At 45.0% G+C, this 25,477-nt stretch overlaps 1 protein-coding gene across 3 annotated transcripts in view; it reads left to right on the forward strand.

Moving 5' to 3' along the window:
* The window catches only part of LOC141092952 (TRPM8 channel-associated factor homolog), a 168,347-nt gene that overhangs the window by 36,206 nt on the left and 106,664 nt on the right, over positions 1-25,477 (forward strand). For all 3 annotated transcript variants that reach the window (XM_073579330.1, XM_073579331.1, XM_073579329.1), the window contains one exon: positions 23,911-24,860. In XM_073579330.1, coding sequence (XP_073435431.1) covers positions 23,911-24,860 — 950 coding nt within the window. The remainder of the gene's footprint in view (positions 1-23,910; positions 24,861-25,477) is intronic.

Genomic DNA, 25,477 nt, shown 5'->3' on the forward strand with positions numbered 1-25,477 from the left:
CTGAAGTGTGGGCTGCCGCATCCTTAACTTTTGGTGGGGGTGAAGGACACAAGGAAAGGGGTTTTTTATGACCAGAACCCTGCACTGACGACTCTGTGCTTGCGGGTTTCGACCGTTCAGAAGAGGAGGCAATAGAGCTGGTGGCTGTTTCGGCAATGTACGCCAAAACCTGTTCCTGATGCTCCGGCTTTAAAAGCAGTTTTCCTACTCCAAGAAAAGGCAACCTTACCGGCCTTCTTGGGCCAGAGGATGACGCAGGCTCAACACCTCCTGCCTTAGCTGCTATTGTGCTTTTGCCAGAACCAGCCGATGCACCTCCACCATCAGTACCAGCTGCGCCCCCCTGCCCACGCCGCGGCCTCTTCCACCATACTTCCTCATGTTTGGGAAAATGTACCAAAAATACCAGCAGAGAGATGGTACTGTATGAGGAGCGTCCAGCTGTGTAAGGTGTATTAAACAAATTAAATCAACGTATATATTATGTTAGTCACAGACGCTCTCACAGTATGTATTGGACCGTAATTCAACAAGCAGATATACCGAACTGTATCAGAAGTGTACAGCTGTATATGATTTTTGTGCAACTAACAATCTCCGTATATGTATTTACGGAGTGTCACACACACAGGCTGACTAGGTATAAAAGTGACTGTAATGCGAACGGCAGATATACAATACTGTTGGAGAATCGGACAGCTCTATACGATGTGTGTAAGGAAAATTGTCAAGCTCCGTGTATTTGTATACGGACTGACACACGCTGTCTCTGTCTAGTTTTGACCGTCATCAAACAGCAGATATACGAAACTGTTTGAAAAACGGACATGACTCTGAGATGTAGGTCTGGAAAAACTCCTCATTTTTTTTTCAGAGTCACACACACGTATCTTCTATTTGTCTGTGCTAGAAGGCGGTACATGGTAGTGTGTGAGGAGCATACACCGCTGTATGGTGTGTGTATGTAAAATTGTCAAGCTCCGTGTATTTATATACGGACTGACACACACTGTCTCTGTCTAGTTTAGTCCGTCATCAAACAGCAGATATATGAAACTGTTTGAAAAACGGACACGACTCTAAGGTGTAGGTCTGGAAAAACGGACAAACTCCTCGGCTTTTTCTTCCAGAGTCACACCCAGATAGCTTCTATTTGTCCGTGAAACAAGCCAGTACACGGTAGTGTGTGAGGAGCGTACACCGCTAGACGGTGTCTGTATGGAAAATTGTCAAGCTCCGTGTATTTGTATACGGACTGACACACGCTGTCTCTGTCTAGTTTTGACTGTAATCAAACAGCAGATATAGGAAACTGTTTGAAAAACGGACACAACTCTAAGGTGTAGGTCTGGAAAAATCAGACAAACTCCTCGCCTTTTTCTTTCAGAGTCACACCCAGATAGCTTCTATTTGTCCGTGATACCAGCCGGTACACAGTAGTGTGTGAGGAGCGTACACCGCTAGACGGTGTGTGAAAAAATGAACGCTCAGTAACTCACCAGGACAAAATAATAAAATTTGGAGTGCTTTGAAAAAAGCAGTTTGAACAGCAGTGTGCACACTGCAATGAAGCTAGCAGGTAGCCTTAAAAGGCAGCCTAATCACCACCAGCGCTGCTGCACACAACAAAAATCCTCCCCTTTCACTGCACACTGTACAGTGAAAAGCGCTATCAACAGAAGCAGTTTTTTTTTCTTCTTCCCTGCCTAATGCTCTCCCTGTTCAGAATCAGCAGCAGCACCTCTCCCTATTGTAAGATCGGCAGAAGTAAGATGGCAGTCGGCGTTCACAGCCTTTTATACCCACTGTGACGCCACACAAAGCCAGCCAATCACTTCAATGCCCTTCTCTAAAGGATGGTGCTGGCCGCTGCACATGTCATCGCGTTGCCCACAGTGTGTGTCCTCCATCATTGGGTGAGAAAAGGCGCTGAAAGCATAATTTGAAACGCGACTTTGGCGCGCTGATTGGCGACCTCATGGCCGACCTCACGCTAAGGTCGGGTTTCGATCGGCGGGGCCCGACTTTGGCGAAAGTCGGTGATTTTTGAATCTGACCGACCTGTTTCGCGCAACTCTAGTTACCACCTTAAAAATATAGTACATATCAACCACAAATTCAGGATTTTATTTTTATGGCCACAATTATTTTTCATTCAACTGGGAATTTTATTTACAATAACAAGTTGCGTTGATGGGGCAGGCTACTGCCCATCTTTATCCAACATTTATATGGTATACTGGAAGGATTTTTTTTTTCTCTTGGATACCATTTCTTTCTCCTCCCATATCAGGTGGTATAATCGTTTTATAGACAACCTGCTCATAATATAGAATGGACTAGAGGTATTGGCATCCTATTTTTTTTTGGTCTCACATCAATAATATTAATAATTTAAACTTAAAATTCACCCAAAATCATCAGGGAAAAAAAGTACATTTTTTTGATATTTCACTTATTTTTGATCAAGATATGAGTGTAGTGATCTCCAAACTGTTTATTATACGCAAACTGCTCCCATTCTAAAAAGGTTGTGAATAATATCCCTCTGGGTGAGGTTTTTAGGTATAAACGCAACTGTACTCTGGAAACTCAATACAAAATGGAATTGCAAGCAGTAAAAAGCAGACTACAAGCACAACATTATCTACAATGGACACTGGATAGAGAATAAAGTATGGTGAATGAAAAAGATTGAGATGACTTGCTGAAAGATTGAGAATTGCCAACAGTGGATAAAAAATCTGAAAATAATCCAGTGACATTCATATGAACATATACAGTAGCCCCAGTTTGAAGTGATTAGCTCACTTATTAGAGAACAGATCTCTATACTTTTTCAACATAAAAAGCTCAAGTCTATATTATGCAAACCAGAAAAACTCCCACAAATGGCGATATTATCAAGTTTATATCTAAATGAATATATAAATTCTAATAAAACCTGGCTAGCAGCGAAAGGGTCGTATAAGTGTGGACACACCGTCTGCACATGCTGCAAATATATGCAGAATACGTAAAGCTTTTCTTCCTCAGTGACAAATACAAAATATATAATGGAGAAAAAAGTATTTAATCAGCCACCAATTGTGCAAGTTCTCCCACTTAAAAAGATGAGAGAGGCCCGTAATTGACATCATAGGTAGACCACAACTATGAGAGTCAAAATGAGAAAACAAATCCAGAAAATCACCTTGTCTGATTTGGCAAAATTTATTTTGCAAATTATGGTGGAAAATAATTATTTGGTCACATACAAACATGCAAGATGTTTGGCTCTCACAGACCTGTAACATCTTCTTTAAGAGGCTCATCTGTCCTCCACTCATTACCTGTAGTAATGGCACCTGTTAAACAGTATAAAAGACACCTGTCCACAACCTTAAACAGTCACACTCCAAACTCCACTATGGTGAATGGAGCAGTGGGGTACTCGGTACCGGGCCGGTTCTTAAAGGGATGTGTCACAGCGGCAGTGACCCGGTCCGTGGCCCGGGCGTCCAATAAAAGGGGATATTTACAAGGGATTAATGAGTTTGTAATAAAGTTTGTGACACCATCTGTGGTTTCTGGTCAGAGGTGACCAGCGCTGCAGGGCAGATCCTCTGGGACTGATGGTGATGCAGCAGAGTTGGTATAACTCTCCACAGGCAGAGCTTTGTCCCAGGGCAGTTGTTATAGAGAAGATGCTGTGTTTGATGATGTTAGATGTAGTAGAGCTGGAGAGGTGATGCAGGAATAATTAGAGGACACAACAGAGTGTGACTCGCCCCCAGAGACCGTGGGGTACTTGGTGCTGGGCCCGTTGACTTCAATGGGAGATGTCACAGTGGCAGTGACCCGGTCCGTGGCCTCAGGCGGTCAATGTAAAAGGGGTAGAGTGATGGGGATAAAGTTGTTGAGGTGATTCGTAACGCCACCTGTGGTTTCTGGTCAGTTTGACCAGCGCTGCAGGGTTGCTTCTCTGGGACAGATGGTGTGGTGCAGCAATGATGGTGAAGCTCCCCACAGGTGGAACTGTAGTCCCAGGGCAGTGTAGATAAGGTTAGCAAGTGGGGAGATGGTGTAAAGAAGTAGATGTAGCAGAGCCGGGTGTAAGGCGCGAGAATAAGTGGAGGACACCAGGGCATGTATTTCCAAGGCTTTACTCACAGTCTGGTGCACACAGATGCCCACTTCGGAGCCGTTTCCTCCAGGTCAGGGCCTCAGCCAACTCCCAGGCAAGGTAAAGTACACCTTTCCAGCACTCGTCCAACATGTGCCTTCTCTGAACGTCTCCACACTAGCGCCTAATCTGAAGTACTTGTAGTTGCGTATTAAACTCAAGTTCCTCCTTCTTGATGTTACTTAGAACTCTACTTGTACGGCAGACAGCTGTAGCCTGCTTCGGGGACTCCTTGCTATCATGTCCCGGCTCACCCACGTTGCTGTTGTGCCCCCAAGTCTTAGATGGGAATAAAGTGGTGACGACTACCATTCCTCCAGTTTCTGCTGCAGGAACATCAGTATCCATACAACCTCGGGGACCGGACCCCAGCCATGCGCTTCAAACTTGAGGAAGGGCTCTGCTCTGACCCTAGTCCTTAGTTCTCTTCTTCTCCTTATGTTCCGTACTAAACTATCTTCCTTCTGAAGAATCAGGCTTTCTATGGCTCTTTCCTGTGCCAGCAGCTCCAGGTCACAGGAGTCTGCTGCAGCACTTCCTTCACTCCATCCCTCTCAGGGAATCTTCTCTCACCAACTGACCTTTTCCTAATATTCTTCCGCTCTCTTGTGCAGTCTAAGCTCCACCCACCTCCCAGGACTCTTCGTGTTCCAAGCAGGGAGCCACAAAGGTTGCTCTGCTACACTACTGGTCTGCTTCAGGTGTCTCCACCTTACCTGGATAGTGGGGTACAACACCTCAGGAGGAGGTGCAGTACCTCTGTGGCGACTGAACCCTCAGGGGCGCCACAAGTGCATTTTCAAAGCTTTACTCACAGTTCCGGGTGCAGCCCACATGCCCGCTTGGTACCGTGTCCTCCAGGTGAGGGCTCCAGCAAATTCCCAGATAGACCGGGATGCACATTTCCAGGACTCCTTTAATTGTGTGCCTTTCCTGGCCGTCTTACTGTGCTGGTTTCTCACCTCTCCAACCCAACACCTCACAGGCCGGCTGCCGTGAACCCCGTAGGGAAACGTTCTCTCTCTGCGTTCCCTTGCTCCCTTTTTGGCTGCCTTTCCGGTGAAGATACCTGTGGCTTGTGGCTGTAACACCTAAAGGTGCCTCTGCCTCCGGCTTGCCAGCTGAGTCTGATGATTATTCCACTTGACTAGGGGGCCAGTACCCCACTGCGACCTTGTCTCTCCACTACTGGATCGGGCCCCATGGGTGGCATCCGCACTACCCTTGCCCCTGAGACCCCTTCTACTCCCCTCTGGGAGCATCGTTCTGTCTCTTTCCTTCAACAGCTCCTCCTGACAGGGAGCTGCTTCACCACATGCCTGTTACTTTTACTTTCTCTTCATGTTCTGCCTAACTCTGCACTGTTCTTCCCGATCTCCTTCTGTTGCACTCCACCCACCCCCAACCCCTTTCCTACCCAGCAGGGATGATAGGAGTCCCTGCTACTGTAGTATGTGTGGGGTGCGAATGTCGGAGTCCTGTGGGGTGCTCCCTCCTTACCTGAGAGTGGGGTACCACACCTCTGGGTGAGGTGCAGTATCTCTGTAGCGACTGAACCCTCAGGGGCGCCACATGAAGACCAAAGAGCTGTCGAAGGACACCAGAAACAAAATTGTAGCCCTTTAACAGGCTGGGAAGACTGAATCTATAATAGGCAAGCAGTTTGATGTGATGAAATCACCTGTGAGAGCAATAATAAGAAAATGGAAGACATACAAGACCACTGATAATCTCCCTCGATCTGGGGCTCCACACAAGATCTCACCCCGTGGGGTCAAAATGATCACGAGAACGGAGAGCAAAAATCCCAGAACCACACAGTAGGACATAGTGAATGACCTGCATACACAATACGCCGCCAGGGACTCAGCTCCTGCAGTGCCAGACTTTTCCTCCTGCTTAAGCCAGTACATGTCTGGGTCTGTCTGAAGTTTGCTAGAGATCATTTGAATTATCCAGAAAAGTATTGGGAGAATGTCATATGGTCTGATGAAACCAAAGTAGAACTGTTTGCTAGAAACATAACTCCTTGTGTTTGGAGGAGACGGAATGCTGAGTTCCATCCAAAGAACACCTTTGCTACTGTGAAGCATGGGGGTGGCAACATCATGCTTTGGGGCTGTTTCTCTGCAAAGGAACCAGGACAACTAATCTGTGTACACGAAAGAATGAATGGGTACATGTATCATGAGATTCTGAGTTCAAACCTCCTTCCATCAGCAAAGGCACTGAAGATGAAACATGAATGGGTCTTTCTGCATGATAGTGATCCCTAGCACACCGCCAGGGAAACGAAGGAGTGGCTTCGTAATAAACATTTGAAGGTCCTGAAGTGGCCTAGCCAGTCTCCAGATCTCAACCCCTTAGAAAACCTTTGGAGAGATTTGAAAGTCCGTGTTGCCCAGCGACAGGCCCAAAACATCACTGCTCTAGAGGAGATCTTCATGGAGGAATGGACCAACATACCAGCAACAGTGTGTGCCAACCTTGTGGAGACTTACAGAAAACATTTGACCTCTGTCATTGCCAACAAAGGATATATAACAAAATATTGAGAAGAACTTTTGTTAATGACCAAATACTTATTTTCCACCATAATTTGCAAAATAAATCTTACCAAATCAGTAGGGAGGAGCGAGTACTGAAGTATTCGGACTTGCTATACTCGTACCGAGTATACCCTGATACTCGGGTATTCGGTACGAATAGCGAGTCCAATGATAGTTTATGGAAAATGCGAGTAATTGTCTGCTGGACCCTTCAAAGCGGTCTGGGGGCTGAGTAAAACGCTAAAAAATGTGTAAATGTTAACCCTCCGTCAGGAACAATGGATCTGACAGGCGCAGCTCTTCTACTTTCATTTCTCCCTTCTCACCAGATTTTCAGGAAACCCCCTCCCTCTAGATAGTCTCCTGGCTCTAGCTGCTGTGTGAAACCTGATACCACAGTTGGTCTGCAGAGCTTCAGGAAGGAAGATATAGCTGTGCTGGCTTCTCAGGGTCATTGGTCCCGAACACATCACACATTATTAGGTTGGTATGTAATGTTTTTAGTCATTACTATTGTTTATTTAGCTTGTTTTATGAATGGATAGAGAAAGGTTTGTGGATATTTCATATAAATAAGGCAGATTTTCTTACAAATGAAAGTGTACTTCTCAGGTGTTTTGAAATTTGTGTATATCAAAGTTATTACTTTTATGTTGAGTAAATGGGTTTGTTTTGCACCTGATAATGTGTAGTGTCTTTTATTACATCCCTATGAAGGTCTCTGATCACTTTTAGATCACTGAAATTGAGAAAATTAGATATTCTAGGCATTTTTCTAGCCTGCGCTTGACAGGCACATTGTTCCATTACGAGTTAGTGCGAATATTGTTCCTGACGGAGGGTTAAAAAATGTATGCTGTAAACAAATTTTATATAACATGGGGCACCTGGGCAGGGGCTGCACAATTGTTTTTACACCACTGCTTACCTAGAATGTACAAACACTATTTTAAGTCCTTTGCTTTTTTGCAGAAGAGCGGGACTCGTACGCCACTTACGCAGTGCCAGTGATATATCAGAAGTACCGTTAGAGCGAGTGATGATGGAGGCAATCTACTGACAGTTAAGTGTGTAAGTGGTGTAAGAAGAGCAATCGGCCCTAGGGGTAGGGGCTGTGTTATGGCTAACACAGGAAGAAGCCACCCATCATCATCATCACAAGGGATTCACAATTATAAAGCTTAGACTACTGTCCTTGTTGTGCCACTGCCCAATGTGTAGGCATAGATTTAGTGTCTTCAAAACATTAGCCCTAGGGGCTGTATCATGGTTGATGAAGGAAGCAAGGCAGGTCTGAAGGGCCAAACCATTATGATAAAGCCAGGACTACTAGCATAGAGGTGGCAGTGCCCATTGTCCAGGCATAGCTATAGTGTGTCCAAAAATTAGCCCATGGGGCTGTATCATAGTTCATGAAGGAAGAAAGACAGGTCTGAAGGGCCAAACAATTATGATGAAGCTAGGACTACTAGCATAGAGGTGGCCGTGCCCAGTGTCCAGGCATAGCCATAGTGTCTCCAAAAATTAGCCCAAGGGGCTGTATCATGGTTGATGAAGGAAGCAAGGCAGGTCTGAAGGGCCAAACCATTATGATAAAGCCAGGACCACTAGCATAGAGGTGGCCATGCCCAGTGTCCAGGCAAAGTCATAGTGTCTCCAAAAATTAGCCCAAGGGGCATGATAGCATGGTTGATGAAGGAAGAAGGGTTTCACTCTCATCACAAGTGCCTCCGATGGGAAATATTAATTAACATAACATTGTTTTTAGCTTATGGACCATGAGATACATGTGTCAGAAGCAGGTTTTGAAAACATGTGTAAGAAGAAGAAAAGGGGCTTGTATGGGAAGGGAATGGGATGTGTTATGAATGGGTCACCGAGGAGGAAAACAAAACCAAGCTAAGTCACAGAAAACCAGAGAGGTTGGTAACTACGCAGATTGCAGACCCCTGATCCTAACCACACAACTAACAGCAGCCGTGGAGTGTACCTACGATGATTCTAGACGCCTCGTCACAGCCGGAGGACTAAATAGGCCTAAAGCAAGAAAAGGGGAAATCTAAAACTGCCCCAGAGCAGACCCCAAAGGAATAGACAGCCCCCACACATGTATTGATGGTGAGACAAGATGAAAACACGAATACAGGTAGGAAAATAGGCTGAGCAAATGATGGGGCCCACACTAACTAGAAAGGACAGGAAAGGAAAGATACTGTCTGCTACCACGCCAAAAAACCCTGCAAAAATGTCCAACATGTCATGATACAGGTTGGATATGACAGAGATAAAGCACAGGTAACCTTTTTTTCTGTGCTTAGGTTTGGTTTTTGCCCCCGGTGGCCATTGGGATGATTGCACTGTGGTGTCCTTTGTTCTAAGTTTGCCCCCGGTGGTGGTGAGCGTCATTGCACTCTGTTTCTTTAGTTTAGTGCACATGATTAATGCAGGTGTGATTGCTGACTCTGCTATAAAAGAGTCACAGGTGTTGCAATCAACGTTGGTGATAGTCCTCAGTTACAAGCAAGCCTGGGTGAAGGATGGAGCTGAAGGAGAGTCCCGGGCAGCTCAGTGAGAGTCCTGGAGTGGCAGCTATGGTGTCTGTGAGGAGGGCTGGCATGGCTTGGTGGAGTTGCAGCTATGGTGCCAGCAAGGAGTTCTTGCATGGCTTGGTGGAGTGGCAGCTATGGTGTAGAGCTGCACTCATGATGCTGGACTCGGTTGCTGGAAAGCTGGACTCAAGATGCTGGACTCTTTTGCTGGAAAGCTGGATTCATTTGCTGGACTCTGTTTCTGGACAGATGCACGCAGGTGGTGGACTCTGTTTGCTCCAAGGCTGCACTATAGTGTTGGATCCAGTCGGAGGAAAAGATGCACGCAGGTGGTGGGCTCTGTTGCTGGGAGCATAAGCAACAGAGCAAAGCTAAGTGGTGTTTCCCTGTTTTGTCTCTTTTTCTTATGTGTGCTTAGTGCAGTGGTGGTATTAGTTTCCGCACCGGCCATTACACTAGAAAGGGGTAGGTGGAGGGCGAGCTAGGGTTTAAAGGTATCCTGAGTGGCGCCTGGTGTGGAACCGGCCTAGGGAACTTTAGGAGTGTAGAGACACTGGCTCAGGGGAGTGCAGGAGGTCTCCACTTCCCCGTTCCCTATCTCAGGGCCACCATTGTTATTGTTACCCAGGCTTTCCCTTTTATTGTTTAAATTCGCCTTACTGGAGGCGGGGTTTCCAGACATACGTGTATTTCCGAAATTCGCCTGTTGGAGGCAGCGTATCCAGCTGCACATTTTATTATTATTTAAATTCACCCAACTTGAGGCGGTGTATCCAGGGTCACGCGTGTCATTTAAATCCGCCCTGCTGGAGGTACTGTGTCCAGCCACGCGTGACCGTGACACAACACTTCTGATAGCAAAAAAAAACCCTGAAGTCACTAGACTTCACCCACTATATCAGCACTCTGACATATTCTGAGAACAGAGCAAAAAGAGGCCAATCTAATAAGGGACAAAAAGCAAACTGGCACATACAGTGACATAAGAGTGGAAATTCAGCACAGCCCAGCCGGGGCTGGCTGACCACACAAAAAACTGAATAGACCAAACCAAATCAAATGTGAACATTAGCAAAGACAACTTAGCTTGAGAAGGCAGGAACTCAGCTGGAAACTAAGACCTCAGGAGGCAGGAAAAAATCACCAGCATGGGAATAGGGAGTCAGCTGTCTTAAATCCAGTCTGAGACTCCAGATGTCCAATCCTCTTCCTCATTATCAGGTGGCAGGTCTCTGTTAATTAGATCAGCTTCATTACCTCCTGCCACCACCAGAGGGAGCCTGGAAGGAGAACTCACAACTCCTCTGTCAGCACAACCAGCTCCCTCACCAGAAACCAGAGGCAGACCAGAAAATGAGTTCACAACAGGGATGGATGTGATCACCAATTTAAAAAAAAACGTGTTGGGTGACTTTAGGTTGGGATACTGTCATCTAGAGGGCTTAAATACTGTTGCGAAATCCAGTCCTTGTTAAATTTTATCAGAGTCAGCCTGTCTGCATTCTCTGTAGTCAACCATGTGCGTGTATCTGTGATGATTGCCCCAGCGGCACTGAAAACATGCTCTGACATCACACTAGCAGCAAGGCAGGCCAGCTCCTCCAAGGCATAGAAGGAGAGGTCGGACCAACTATGCAGCTTGGATACCCAGTAATTAAATGGTACAAAAGCATCAGGAAGGACTCAGGCATGGTCACTTAGATAGTCGTTGACGATCCTGTTCAACTTCTCCCTCCTTGACATTGCTACTGTTCCAGCTAGTCCTTGGTGATGAACCGGTTTATTGAAGATGGCCCAGTTTGTGGACATTTTACCACCACCTCTTTTGGACCTGCTTGGCGTATTTCTCCCCATTAATGCATTCTGTTGCACAGAGCTGGTATCTCTGCTAGCAGTGGTGTCTGAGGGTGCTGTTGCCATCAAATTATCGACAATGGCCTTCTTGAAGGATTCCATTTTGAAACCCCTTGGTGACTACAACAGTAGCGAAGGAAATTTGTCCTTGTACTTTTGGTCTAGAAAGGTGGCCAACCAGTATAGGTTGCTATTGAAAATGTGAATTACGCGAGGGTCTTGGCACAGACAGTCAGATATGAAGTGTGCCATGTGTGCCAAAGCTGCATAGAGGCAAATTTTCTTTGACCCCTGAAGGAGGAACAATACCCATCCTCTCCTCACACTGACTCTCCTCCTCCACCTCCTCCTCTTCAGCCCACCCATGCTGGACAGACATGAAGCTGGGGTTTAGATTCCCCTCTGTGGCATGACGTGTCCCCTCGGTACCACTGAAAAAGAAGTCCTCTCCCTCCTCATTTTCATCATCCTCTTCATCCCCCCAATGTTACCTGATGATATTGGCTGGGCTGGGTAGGATCACCCATTGCGAAATCTTACTCCATACCCAGCCGCTGGGCACGCAAAGATTCCATTTTTTGATTCTGCAGTGATTTTTTCAGCAGACAGAACATAGGGATGGTTACGTTGATAATAGCCTGATCACCGCTCACAAGCTTGGTGCAGTACTCAAAGTTATCAAGCACCTCACAAATATCAGCGATCCACACCCACTCGACAGTTGTTATGTGACTTGGCTGAGTCTCAGTGTGACGGGCATGTTTAAGCTGGTATTCAGAAAGTGCACTCTGCTGCTCACTTACCCTTGCCAACATATGATATGTTAAGTTCCACCGTGTTGACAGGTCGCAAATGAGTCTGTGGTTTGGCAAATTAAATTGCTTTTGAAGCGCTGCAAGACCGGCAACAGCGGTTGAGGAGTGGCGGAAATGGGCGCAAATACGGCGCACCTTCTCAAGTAGGTACGGCAAGTCCGGGTATGTTTTTATAAATTTCTGCACCAACAAGTTCAGCATGTGAGCCATGCATAGCACGTGTACCAGCTTTCCGAGCTTTAAAGCTGTCACCAGGTTACGCCCAATGTCGCAGACAACCAGACCAGGTTGGAGTTGCAGTGGGGAGAGCCACTGATCGGTCTGTTGTTTTATTCCTTGCCAAAGCTCTGCTGCAGTGTGTGGTGTGTCACCTAAGCAGATCAGCTTCAGCAGAGCGTTTTGTCGCTTTGCCGATGCGCTGCTGCACAGCTCGCAACTTGGGAGTGATGTGGAGGGTAATTCAGCATAGGATGACAAGGCGGAGGAGGAGGAAGAGGGGAGACTGGATGTATATGATGAGGCGGAAACCTTGATTGAGGTTGGGCCCGCTATTCGTGGCGTGGGTAGGATATGTGTTGATGGTCCAGTTTGAGACTTTGTCCCACCCTCCACCAGTTTGACGCAGTGTGCCGTGACAGAGATGTATTGTCCCTGGCCACAAGTACTTGTCCACGTGTCTGTTGTAAGATGGACCTTCCCAGTTACGACGTTAGTGAGAGCATGCTTTAGATTGTTTAAGACGTGCTGGTGTAACGCGGGGACAGCACACTGGGAAAAATAGTGCCAGCTGGGAACCAAGTATCGTGGGGCAGCCACAGCCAAAAGATCACGGAAAGACTGTGTCCCCACAAGCCTAAATTTCAACATCTCCACGGCTAGCAACTTGGCAATGGGCGCGTTCAGTATTTGTGCTTGTGGGTGCGTGGCTTGGTATTTACGCCTCCTTTCATACATCTGGGGCACGGACAATTGGACGCTTTCCTGGGACAAACAAGTGGATGAGCTCGTTGTGGCCTGTGTCTGTGCAACCGCAGCTTGTGAGCAAGAGGTATGATGATCACCTGCTTCCTGCCCAGCAGACTGGTGAGGCCATATCACAGGCGACATGGCAGTGGTTTGACCAGCAGTCGCAGACACTGATTTGGAACCCTATTGTTCAGCCCACCGACTATGGTGCTTGGTTGCCATGTGTTTCCGCATACTGGTGGTGCTTTGGTTGCCTTTGCCCTGGCCCCTGCTCGGCTTCCTATGGCAGATGCTACAGATAACAACATTTGGTTCAGAAGGACTATCGGAAAAAAATTTCCAGACAGCAGCTGAACGCACCCTTGCCTTGACTTGGAGCGAGGAGGGATTGCTCTTGGCAACAGTTGACACACTTTGCACTCTGCTCAAACCAATAGCCCTTGGTGCCTTTGTTGGTGCTACGTATCCGCCTTCATCCTCTGTGCTGCTGTGCTGGCTATGCGTACCAACGGCCCAGGTCGGATCGGTGGTCTCATCATCGACCACCTCGTCATACATATCATTCTCCTTCCGTGTTGATATTGGCGACTGGACAGATGGCAACTGTGTGTCATCACCATCAGCCTCCACCTCTTCACCTGGTATATCACGTGGATGAAAGTGGCTTTCTTCTGGACGTGGGGTTTCAAATATTTGGCCATCTTCAACAGACGATACCCTCTCACGTTCCTCTTCAATGTCGCACGGTGAGAGGCCAGAGGCAAAGAAAGAAAATGGACCAAACAGATCCTCGGAGTGACCAAGGTTAGGGTCAAATGTTTCCTGTGACTCCTGACCAGGTGGTGAACTAGGAACAGGTTGAGAATAGGATGACCCAGCGTTATCTGTATGGACAGTAGACTGTTTTGTCATGGACGATTGGGTGCTGCTAGAACATTTCATGGAGGCCTTATCAGTCATCCAAGACAGTATCTGCTCTTGTTCTTCTGGCTTCCAGGCCCATTTATGTTCCAGACTGGGAAATTTCGCCAGGAAACTAGATGCATCAACCTTCTTCAATCTCCCAGACTCTGTGCCTTGTTGGGCACCAACGACCCCACGTCCACGTCCCTGTCCCTTCACAACAGCCTTTTTAGGAATTTTGGATTTTTCTGCCATAGCTGCAGATGTTTAGGTGCAGATATTGGGGAACAAGGAGCAGTTAGTGCTTTGTGGAAGGTAGCACTACAGCCTAGTACTGCTTTGTGTTTTACAAACAGTATCGCAGCAGCAGAAAAAAAATGTCCTGAGGTTTAAGGTGAGATTACGCACTCCAGTTACCACACAAGACAGCAGTACTGCCACTAAAAAATTGCCCTGAGGTTTAAGGCAAGAATATGCACCCCAGACACCACACAAGACAGCGATGCTGGCTGCTTATCAGTTGTGCAGTACCTTGCGAGCTATTCAATGTGAACACAGCATGGCAGCAGCACAAAAAAACTGCCCTGAGGTTTAAGGCAAGAATACGCACCCCAGACACCACACAAGACAGCGGTGCTGGCTGCGTGTCAGTTGTGCAGTACCGTGCATGCGTACTATTTACTCTGATTATGTGAACGCAGCACGGCAGCAGCACAAAAAAATGCCCTGAGGTTTAAAGGCAAGAATACACACTGTATGGAGGCTGGTACACAGGTGTGGTGCTGGAATAACTGGAGGACACCCGAGTATGCGGTTCCAAAGCTTTACTCACTGTTTGCAGTTCACACAACTGCCTGCCTCCCTACTGTGTTCTCCAGGTCAGGATAGGATTCTCCCTTCCACACTCCGCCAACATGTACCTTACTGAACGACTCCTCCAATGCGCCTTTTGGTGTAAAGCACTCCAGTACTCAGTCACCCTGGAATGCCTCTCTCTAGGTGTTCCTAGTCTTTACTTGTATGACAGACAGCTGTAGCCTGCTTCGGGGACTCCACTCTGCATCCCGGCTCTCTATTCAGTTGCTGTTGTGTCCCAAGTCTATGATGGGAGCAAGGCGTTAGCGGCTCACTACTCCTCCGGTGTCTGTTGCCGGACATAAAGATCCAATCAACCTCGGGGACCGGGCCCCGGCCTTTGCGCTTTCTGGACTGGAAGGGTTCTCTCTCTTTCTCAACCTGCTTCCCACCGTCCTTCTATTCTCCTTCGTTCCGTTCTGTTCTATCTCTCTTATGGAATCTGTAGTCTTCAGTCTACGTCTCTTTCTCCTTCTCTTCATTCTCTAGGGAGCTCGTTCCACTAAGACCAGTCCTCAGCCTCTCCTGACTGACTGCCTTCCTCCTCCTTGAGCTTCTCTCAGGCTGACCTGCTGTCAGCCTGCTCTCTCTCTGGGACTCACCCCAGACTGACCTTCTGTCAGACTGACCTGAAATCCTACACCTTCCCTCTCTTTTATATCTAACTCCACCTGCCTCCCCAGCACCTCTTGTGTTATGAAGCCAGGGACCACAAAAGGCACCCTATGACCTTTCCAGCATAAAGCCTGGATGGGTCCCTGCTGAACTATCCTGTGTGTGGGTGCAGGTGTTGGAATGTGGAAGGAGTTCCCACCTTACCTGGATGGTAGGGCACTACACCTTAGGAGAAGGTGCAGTACCTCTGTGGTGACTGAAACCTCAGGGGCGCCACATATACACGTACACTAATTGCAATAGCTCAGATATTGTTTATTTAATTACCTGTACCCATTGTAATTTACAATATATGGGCTGCACTACCAGCCTCTTTAACCCCTTCCTGACATGAGACGTACTATCCCGTCCATGGGACCCGGGCCCCTATGCCCATGGACGGGATAGCACGTCTAGCGCGACCAGCTGACACCCGGCACAATGTGTCAGGGGCGGTCACGGACCGCCCCCGACACGTTAACCCCTTGCACACCGCGATCAAACATGATCGGGGTGTACCGGGGGTTAAAGGGAAGCATCGGCAGGGAGGGGGCTCCCTCCGTGCTTCCCTGAGCCCCCCACGGCAGCGCAATGTGCAGCGCTGCTGCGGGGGGCTCCTTTCCTCCAGGCCCCCGAATCCAAGATGGCGACGGGGGCCTTCGGGGGCCTGAGGAAGCTGGCTTCCTCAGTGCCTGCAAAGCGCAGGCATGAGGAAGCCTTCTGCAGTGCCTGTGTCAGATCGCTGATCTGTCACAGTGATCTGTGATGTGACAGATCAGCGATCTGTCACAGGACAGTGATGTCCCACTTGGGACTATTTAATAAAGTAAAAAAAAAAAAAAAAAAAAGTGTTAAAATAATTAAAAAAAAATCGCCAAATAAATTAGAGAAAAAAAAAAAATATTCCCCCAATAAATCCATTTTTTGGAAATAATAAAAAAAAAAACAATAAAAGTACACATATTAGGTATCGCCGCATCCGTAAAGACCCGCCCTATAAAACTGTCCCATTAGTTAACCCCTTTAGCGAACCCCTTAAAAAATAAAAATAAAAAACGAAGCAAAAAATAATGATTTATTATCATACCGCCAAACAAAAAGTGTAATAACGCGCGATCAAAAAGACGCATATAAATATCCATGGTACCGCTGAAAACATCACCTTGTCCCGCAAAAAACGAGCCACCACACAGCATCATCAGCGAAAAAATAAAAAAGTTATAGCTCGCAGAATAAAGTGATGCAAAAATAATTATTTATAAATATAAAATAGTTTTCATTGCATAAAACCGACAAAAACATAAAAAAATGACATAAATGAGGTATCGCTGTAACCGTACTGACCCGAAGAATAAAACCGCTTTATCAATTTTACCGCACGCGGAACAGTGTAAACGCACCCCCCCAAAAGAAATTCATGAAACGCTGGTTTTTGTTCATTCTGTGTCCCAAAAATAGGAATAAAAAGCGATCAAAAAATGTCACGTGCCCAAAAATGGTACCAATAAAAACGTCAACGCATCCCGCAAAAAATAAGACCTCACATGACTCGGTGGGTCAAAATACGGAAAAATTATAGCTCTCAATATGTGGTGATGCAAAAACTATTTTTACAATAAAAAGCGTCTTTTAGCGTGCGACAGCTGGCAAATATAAAAACCGCCATAAATAGTAAATCAAACCCCCCGTTATCACCCCCTTAGTTAGGGAAAAATAATAAAATTAAAAAAAAAGTATTTATCTCCATTTTCCCGTTAGGGTTAGGGTTAGGGCTAGGGTTAGGGCTAGGGTTAGGGTTAGGGCTAGGGTTAGGGCTAGGGTTAGGGCTAGGGTTAGGGTTAGGGCTAGGGTTAGGGCTAGGGTTAGGGCTCAGATTAGGGTTAGGGGTGTGTTGGGGTTAGGGTTGGAGTTATAATTGGGGGGTTTCCACTGTTTGGGCACATCAGGGGCTCTCCAAATGCAACATGGCGTCTGATCTCAATTCCAGCCAATTCTGAGTTAAAAAAGTCAAATGGTGCTCCTTCCCTTCCAAGCTCTGCCATGCGCCCAAACAGTGTTTTACCCCACATGTAGGGTATCAACCTACTCAGGACAAATTGCAAAACAATTTTTGGGGTCCAATTTCTCCTGTTACCCTTAGGAAAATAAAAAATTGGGGGCAAAAATATCATTTTTGTGGAAAAAAATGATTTTTTTATTTTCACGTCCGAGTGTTATAAACTTCTGTGAAGCACTTGGGGGTTCAAAGTGCTCACCACACATCTAGATAAGTTCCGTGGGGGGTCTAGTGTCCAAAATGGGGTCACTTGTGGGGAGTTCCAATAGTTTAGGTACATCAGGGACTCTCCAAACGCACATGACACCCGCAGACCATTCCATCAAAGTCTGCATTCCAAAACGTCACTGCTTCCCTTACGAGCCCCGACGTGTGTCCATACAGTAGTTTTCTCCCACATATGGGGTGTCAGCGTACTCAGGCCAAATTGGACAACAACTTTTGGGGGTCCAATTTCTCCTGTTACCCTTGGGAAAATGAAAAAATTGGGGACTAATTGATCATGTTTCTGGAAAAAATACGATTTTTTTATTTTCATGCCCTGGCATTATAAACTTCTGTGAAGCTCTTGGGGGTTCAAAGTGCTCACCTCACATCTAGATAAGTTCCTTAGTGGGTCTAGTTTTCAAAATGGGGTCACTTGTGGGGGGTTTCCACTGTTTAGGTACATTAGGGGCTCTCCAAAGGCAACATGACACCCGCAGACCATTCCATCAAAGTCTGCATTCCAAAACGTCACTACTTCCCTTCCGAGCCCCGACATGTGCCCATACAGTAGTTTTCTCCCACATATGGGGTATCAGCATACTCAGGACAAATTGGACAACAACTTTTGGGGTCCAATTTCTCCTGGTACCCTTGGGAAAATAAAAAAATGGTGACTAAAAGGTCATGTTTGTGGAAAAAATACGAATTTTTTATTTTCACGCCCGGGCGTTATAAACTTCTGTGAAGCACTGGGGGCTTCAAAGTGCTCACCACACATCTAGATAAGTTCCTTGGGGGGTCTAGTTTACAAAATGGTGTCATTTGTGGGGGGTTTCCACTGTTTAGGTACATTAGGGGCTCTCCAAAGGCAACATGACACCCGCAGACCATTCCATCAAAGTCTGCATTCCAAAACGTCACTACTTCCCTTCCGAGCCCCGACGTGTGCCCATACAGTAGTTTTCTCCCACATATGGGGTATCAGCATACTCAGGACAAATTGGACAACAACTTTTGGGGTCCAATTTCTCCTGGTACCCTTGGGAAAATAAAAAAATGGTGACTAAAAGATCATGTTTGTGGAAAAAATACGAATTTTTTATTTTTACGCCCGGGCATTATAAACTTCTGTGAAGCACTGGGGGGGTCAAAGTGCTCACCACACATCTAGATAAGTTCCTTAGGGGGTCTAGTTTCCAAAATGGTGTCATTTGTGGGGGGTTTCCACTGTTTTGGTACATCAGGAGTTTTCCAAACGCGACATGATGTCCGATCTCAATTCCAGCCAAAAACGTCAAATGGCGCTGCTTCCCTTCCGAGCTCTGCCATGCGCCCAAATAGTGGTTTACCCCCACATGTGGGGTATCAGCATACTCAGGACAAATTGCACAATAACTTTTACGGTCCTGTTACCCTTGGAAAAATAAGAATTGAGGGTGAAAAGATCATTTTTGTGGAAAGAATATGATTTTTTAATTGTATGGCTTTATGTTATAAACTTCTGTGAAGCCCATGGGGGTTCAAAGTTCTCACCACACATCTAGATAAGTTCCTTAGGGGGTCTAGTTTCCAAAATGGTGTCATTTGTGGGGGGTTTCCACTGTTTTGGTACATCAGGGGTTTTCCAAACGCGACATGGTGTCCGATCTCAATTCCAGCCAAAAACGTTAAATGGCGCTGCTTCCCTTCCGAGCTCTGCCATGCGCCCAAATAGTGGTTTACCCCCACATGTGGGGTATCAGCGTACTCAGGACAAATTGCACAATAACTTTTAGGGTCCTGTTACCCTTGGAAAAATAAGAATTGAGGGTGAAAAGATCATTTTTGTGGAAAAAATATGATTTTTTAATTGTATGGCTTTATGTTATAAACTTCTGTGAAGCCCATGGGGGTTCAAAGTTCTCACCACACATCTAGATAAGTTCCTTAGGGGGTCTAGTTTCCAAAATGGTGTCATTTGTGGGGGGTTTCCATTGTTTTGGTACATCAGGGGTTTTCCAAACGCAACATGGTGTCCGATCTCAATTCCAGCCAAAAACGTCAAATGGCACTGCTTCCCTTCCGAGCTCTGCCATGCGCCCAAATAGTGGTTTACCCCCACATGTGGGGTATCAGCGTACTCAGGACAAATTGCACAATAACTTTTAGGGTCCTGTTACCCTTGGGAAAATAAAAATTGGGGTGAAAAGATCATTTTTGTGGAAAAAATATGATTTTTTAATTGTACCGCTGTACGTTATAAACTTCTGTAAAGCCCTTGTGGGTTCAAAGTTCTCACCACATATCTAGATAAGTTCCTTGGGGGGTCTAGTTTCCAAAATGGGGTCACTTGTAGGGGGTTTCCACTGTTTAGGTACATCATGGACTCTCCAAACGTGACACGGCGTCCAATCTGAATTCCAGCCAATTTTGCATTGAAAAAGTCAAACGGCGCTCCTTCCATTCTGAGCTCTGCCATGCACCGAAACAGTGGTTCCCCCTCACATATCAGGTATCTGCGTACTCAGGACAAATTGCACAATAACTTTTGCAGTCCAATTTCTCCTGTTACCCTTGGTAAAATAAAAAAAATTGAACCTGAAGTATTTTTTTTATGAAAAAAAGTTAGATGTTCATTTTTTTTTAAATATTCAAAAAAATTCCTGTGACGCACCTAAAGGGTTAATAAACTTCTTGAATGTGGTTTTGAGCACTTTAAGGGGTGCAGTTTTTAGAATGGTGTCACTTTTGGGTATTTTCTATCATATAGACCCCTCAAAGTGGCTTCAAATGTGATGTGGTCCTAAAAATAAAATGGTGTTGTAAAAATGAGAAATCGCTGGTCAACTTTTAACCCTTATAACTTCCTAACAAAAAAAAATTTTGGTTCCAAAATTGTGCTGATGTAAAGTAAACATGTGGGAAATGTTAGTTATCAAGCTTTTTGTGTGCCGTATCTCTGTGATTTAAGGGCATAAAAATTCAAAGTTGGAAAATTGTGAAATTTTCAAAATTTTCGCCAAATTTCCATTTTTCTCACAAATAAACGCAAGTTATTTGAATGAAATTTTACCACTAACATGAAGTACAATATGTCACGAGAAAACAATGTCAGAATCACTGGGATCCATGGAAGCGTTCCAGAGTTATGACCTCATAAAGGTACAGTGGTCAGAATTGTAAAAATTGGCCCGGTCATGAACGTGCAAACCACCCTTGGGGGTGAAGGGGTTAAAAATCAGGATAAGGAGACACTTGTCAGATGCAGTGAATAAATTAATTTTTAAAATCTCTGCAGCATCAAAGCATTTTGCAACAGTGCATAATGGTGATGCTCCTCCCTTTAGACTACAAAGGGTTAATGGGACATGCAGAAATAGTGCTAATTGCTGTTGCTTCAAAAGCATCCAGCAACTAGAGGGGTTAGCACAGTCACAAGAGGCAGGGAGTAGTTAGTAGAGCCCCAGAGGGATTGTGGGAAACTTGTTTACATTCTGGCAGCAGCCAAAAGTCATGAGTTGTGTATAATCTGTCTCTTAAATATGGTCAGGCAAGTGAACCATAGGGACACAGGATTCCATTACAGAGTGGAGCTGGGCGACCCCTATACTGCGACTTGAGAAAGTCTATCAGGAGCAGGAAGATAAGTATGATAAGAAGTTGTGTTACAGGGATAATTTCCCTCAGCAAACCCTTCCCCCTCCTCCATCTCACTGTGCTAGCAGAAATGCTGTGTACTGCTGTGCCTTTTTTTATAAAGTCTTGATCTATGCTGAACTGTGCTAACAAAAGAGACTGTTAGTCAATGTGCCTCTAAGAAGCAGCTGTACTATTATAAAGCCTGTGCTTAAGAGGCTTGAATTGTACTGAATGTGCTGTGACATTAAACTACACTGTTCGTGTTCATGAGGCCTCTATTAGTTGTATCTGTGTGAGCAAGTGGATCCATCTTGTGCCTGAGGAAGCTGCAGTAGATGGTCACCCTGAGTAACGGTTCCCCCTGAGTTCCAAAGAATTCTTGAGACCTTTTCCGCCCCTATCTGAACCTAGTGGCGTATACATAACATTAAGCAACCTCATAGAGGAGGTGAACATAAGAAAAAAAAATTAACAGAGAAACATGGTGGATGTGCATACCTAAAACATGATCATCACCAGGTATGAACGTCAGGCAAGACCTGATCTATCATTATGAGTAAGACCTGGTTTAATTATACCTGACCTTTTCTTTGGGTCTCCTCAGGAATTGGTCCTATCAAGTTAGCTGGTATGTCAGGATATGACAAAACACGCTGTATCTTAATCGGTCTAGTGCAATGATTAAGGACATGTACCTGAAATGTGTCTGCCAGACATTTTAACCTCACAAATGGTGATTAGTGAGATGTATTTGTGGATTTAAATGACTATTTGTATAAATTCTTGGATCTGGTTCCTGCTGGAATTACTTTAGTTTCTACAAGACTCTTATAGTTATGAACTTTTTCTAGAAAGAAGATCATGAGTTTTTTTTGCATTCCTTGGTTTCACAGACCCTAGTTCTACAGAGTTTTGAAAAACAAATGAAGAACAACCTTCTAATAGATAGATGACTCTAATAAAGTGGCCATTTAGTGTATATTGTAGTAGAAAAAAGAAATGTCTGTATATATCAGGAGCTCAGCCATGTGCCTGATCCATTTTAAAAACTTGCATCTGGATGTGAGAAGCTGGCTGCAACAGGAGCACCCAACTATGTCTGCTGTACAACTCAACATAGCTATACTCAACCCTTCCAATAAGTTCTACACTTCAAACATTTATATGCCAAAAATAGAAGAGATCCATGTTCCTAAAAAAAAGCAAATAAAACTACAAACAAAGGTGATCTATATTTATCAGGATTCTGTATTGGGCCCCCTACTATTTAATATATTTATTAATGATCTAGTGGATGGCTTACACAGTAAAACATCAGTATTTGCAGATGATACAAAACTATGTAAGGTAGTTAACACAAAGGAGGACAGTTTGCAACTACAGACAGATTTGAGTAAATTGGAGAATTGGGCTGAAAAATGGCAAATGAGGTTTAACACAGATAAGTGAAAGGTTATGCACATGGGAAGGAGAAACAGATGCTACAATTACTTACTAAATGGGAAACTGCTGGGGAAATCAGACATGGAAAAAGACTTAGGCATCTTAGTCAATAAGAAGCTAAATTGGAGTGCCCAGTGTCAGGCAGCTGCCACCAAAGCAAATAGGATCATGGGATGCATTAGAAGAGGTCTGGGGACACGAGATAAAAACATAATTCTCCCTCTGTACAAATCACTCGTCAGACCACACTTAGAGTATTGTGTGCAATTTTGGACGCCGGTGCAAAAGAAAGACATTACTGAACTTGAAAGGGTTCAAAGGCGGGCTACTAAAATGATAAATGGAGTTGGTTCACTACAATACCCAGAAAGGTTATCAAAATTAGGTCTATTTTCTCTAGAAAAGAGAAGACTTAGGGGAGACCTAATATATATGTACAAGTATATCAGAGGGCAATACAGAGATCTCTCCAATGAACTGTTTGTACCAAAGACTGTGACAAGAACAAGGGGGCATTCTCTTCGTTTGGAGGAAAGACAATTTCTGCACCAGCATAGAAGAGGGTTCTTCACGGTAAGAGCAGTGAGGCTCTGGAATTCTCTTCCTGAGGAAGTGGTGATGGCCAACTCACTGAATGAATTTAAGAAAGGAATGGAAGGAATGAAAGGTTACGAATAACATAATATTATAGGTAGATGGTTGACCCAGCTTAGGAGAAGGAATTATTTTCCCTATGGAGAAAATTGGCTTCTACTCTGTGGGTTTTTTGCCTTCCCCAGGATCAACAATGCAGAACAGCTGCACTAAAAATAGGCTGAACTAGATGGACATAAGGTCTTCCTTCAGCCTTCAAAACTATGTATGTTACTATGTATCACTTTGTTATCATTCATTTCTAGATTTATTGATGCTTTGAATAATCATTTTTGTAATTCAGATTCTTGCTTAGAGATCCTGGGTCCCAAAGTAAAATATGCAGCTGAGCTCCTCATATACCATATTCCAATTATATCACTAGTAAATTTTTATGTAGCAGATGGGCTTATGGAACTTGTTAGGCACCAGGGTTTTGGTGGTAGTGCTGCGTCGGCATCCTCTATACCTAAATACCTGCAAATATGTTGTAAGTCAATAAATTAAAAAAAAAAAATCAAATAAAATGGACTGCTCACTCAAGATTGGAACATGTTTATATACTCAATACATTACTTTGGTTGAAATTTTTCAGAAAAATGTGTTAAATGTGCTGTTCTTTGTAATGATTCTCTATTTACAGTGTGGACTTTTCAGCAGAACAAAATACTTTTCTGCAAGATGTAACCAATTTGGACCTCATGGGACCAAGTATTCCTTCAGAAATTTTACTTCATGGACCGCTGACATTTCCAGTTGGAATGACTGATGACTTTCAGTGCTTTGCTGGTGCCGCGTTTTATGGCAGGGGACGAGTTGTTGTTGAGGGTCATGAATCATATTTCGATAAACCTGAACTTAAGACTTTTTTCATGAACGCATTATCTTGGTTAGGCACAGGTAGAAATGGAAAGATCGGTGTTAATAAAAGTTTGAAAGTCCTTTCTGAAGTCTTAGAGAATGAAGGCTTACCTTATGTAATATCTGATTTGGATCCAGAACTCAGTGTGTATTGTTGTGGAGCGTACAATGATAATGAGGGAGAAAAAATTCAGCAGTTTGTGGCAGAAGGAGGAAGTCTTCTTATTGGTGGACAAGCTTGGTACTGGTCCTACTCAAATCCAGATGTGGTTTCTCAATATCCTGGCAATAAGATCATTAACAAATTTGGAATCACCATTCTATCCAGGACAATTCAGCGAAAAGTGTATCGAGCATTGGATCCTCAAACAGCAGCTTACACATATAAATTTCTCAGAGCATTGTATCAACTCTTAAGAGATGTTAAGAGTGGGGCAGAGCCAAAACCACCCTTGAGCTCTTGGTTAATCCAGTTCAGAAATGATGTGGCAAATTTTTTAAAGTTGCCAGCAAGTCCACTAATTTCATCAATAAAAAAAGAGCTTGCCGATTTGGTACACGGATGTACTTTACCTAATGTTAGTAAAGAGAATCCAGTGAAAAACTCCTCCATAGATGCTTTCATCATGAGCTTGGCCTTTGAAGTGAGCTGTCTGGATGATCCAAAGTTATGTAATTTCCAATGCGCTGATACAGATGTTGTAACAGTACAGATTGATGCTACAAATGAAGGTAAAGTATCTTTTTATGCCTAGCAGTAATAACAAAAAATATAGTTAACATTTTGCAGGCTAATTAAAGCTTAAAGGGAATCTGTCACCCTATTTTTCACCTATCAGCTGCCAGCACCGACATCAGGGGCTTATCTACAGCATCCTGTAATGCTGTAGATAAGCCCCCAATGTAACCTGAAAGATAAGAAAAAGGACTTAGATTATACTCACCCAGGGGCGGACCGGTCTTGGTCCGATGGGTGCTGTGGTCCACTGCCTCCCTTCTCCCTTCTTCTTTTATGGGGTCCATCGCTGCTACGTCATCGCGCCCTCTGCTGTCTGAACGTTACTGACAGAGGACCCGGGAGACAGCGGCGAGCAGCGATGGACCCAGGACAGGTGAATATCGTATATACTTAACCCCTCCTGGCGCCGTCTCTGCAGCCCCGCTTCTCCATGGTCTCCCTTCCTTTCTTTAGCGGTCACGTGGTACCACTCATTAAAGACATGAATATGCGCATATTCATGACTTTAATGAGTGGTACCACGTGCCGCTGAAGGAAGGAGCCTGAGACCGGGAGAAGCAGGGGGGCTGCAGAGATGCGTCAGGGGGTCAGTATGATCTGACACCCCCGC

Source organism: Dendrobates tinctorius, unplaced genomic scaffold (assembly GCF_039654945.1).
Source record: "Dendrobates tinctorius isolate UK_male_01 unplaced genomic scaffold, ASM3965494v1 ptg000062l, whole genome shotgun sequence".
Lineage (NCBI taxonomy): Eukaryota > Metazoa > Chordata > Amphibia > Anura > Dendrobatidae > Dendrobates > Dendrobates tinctorius.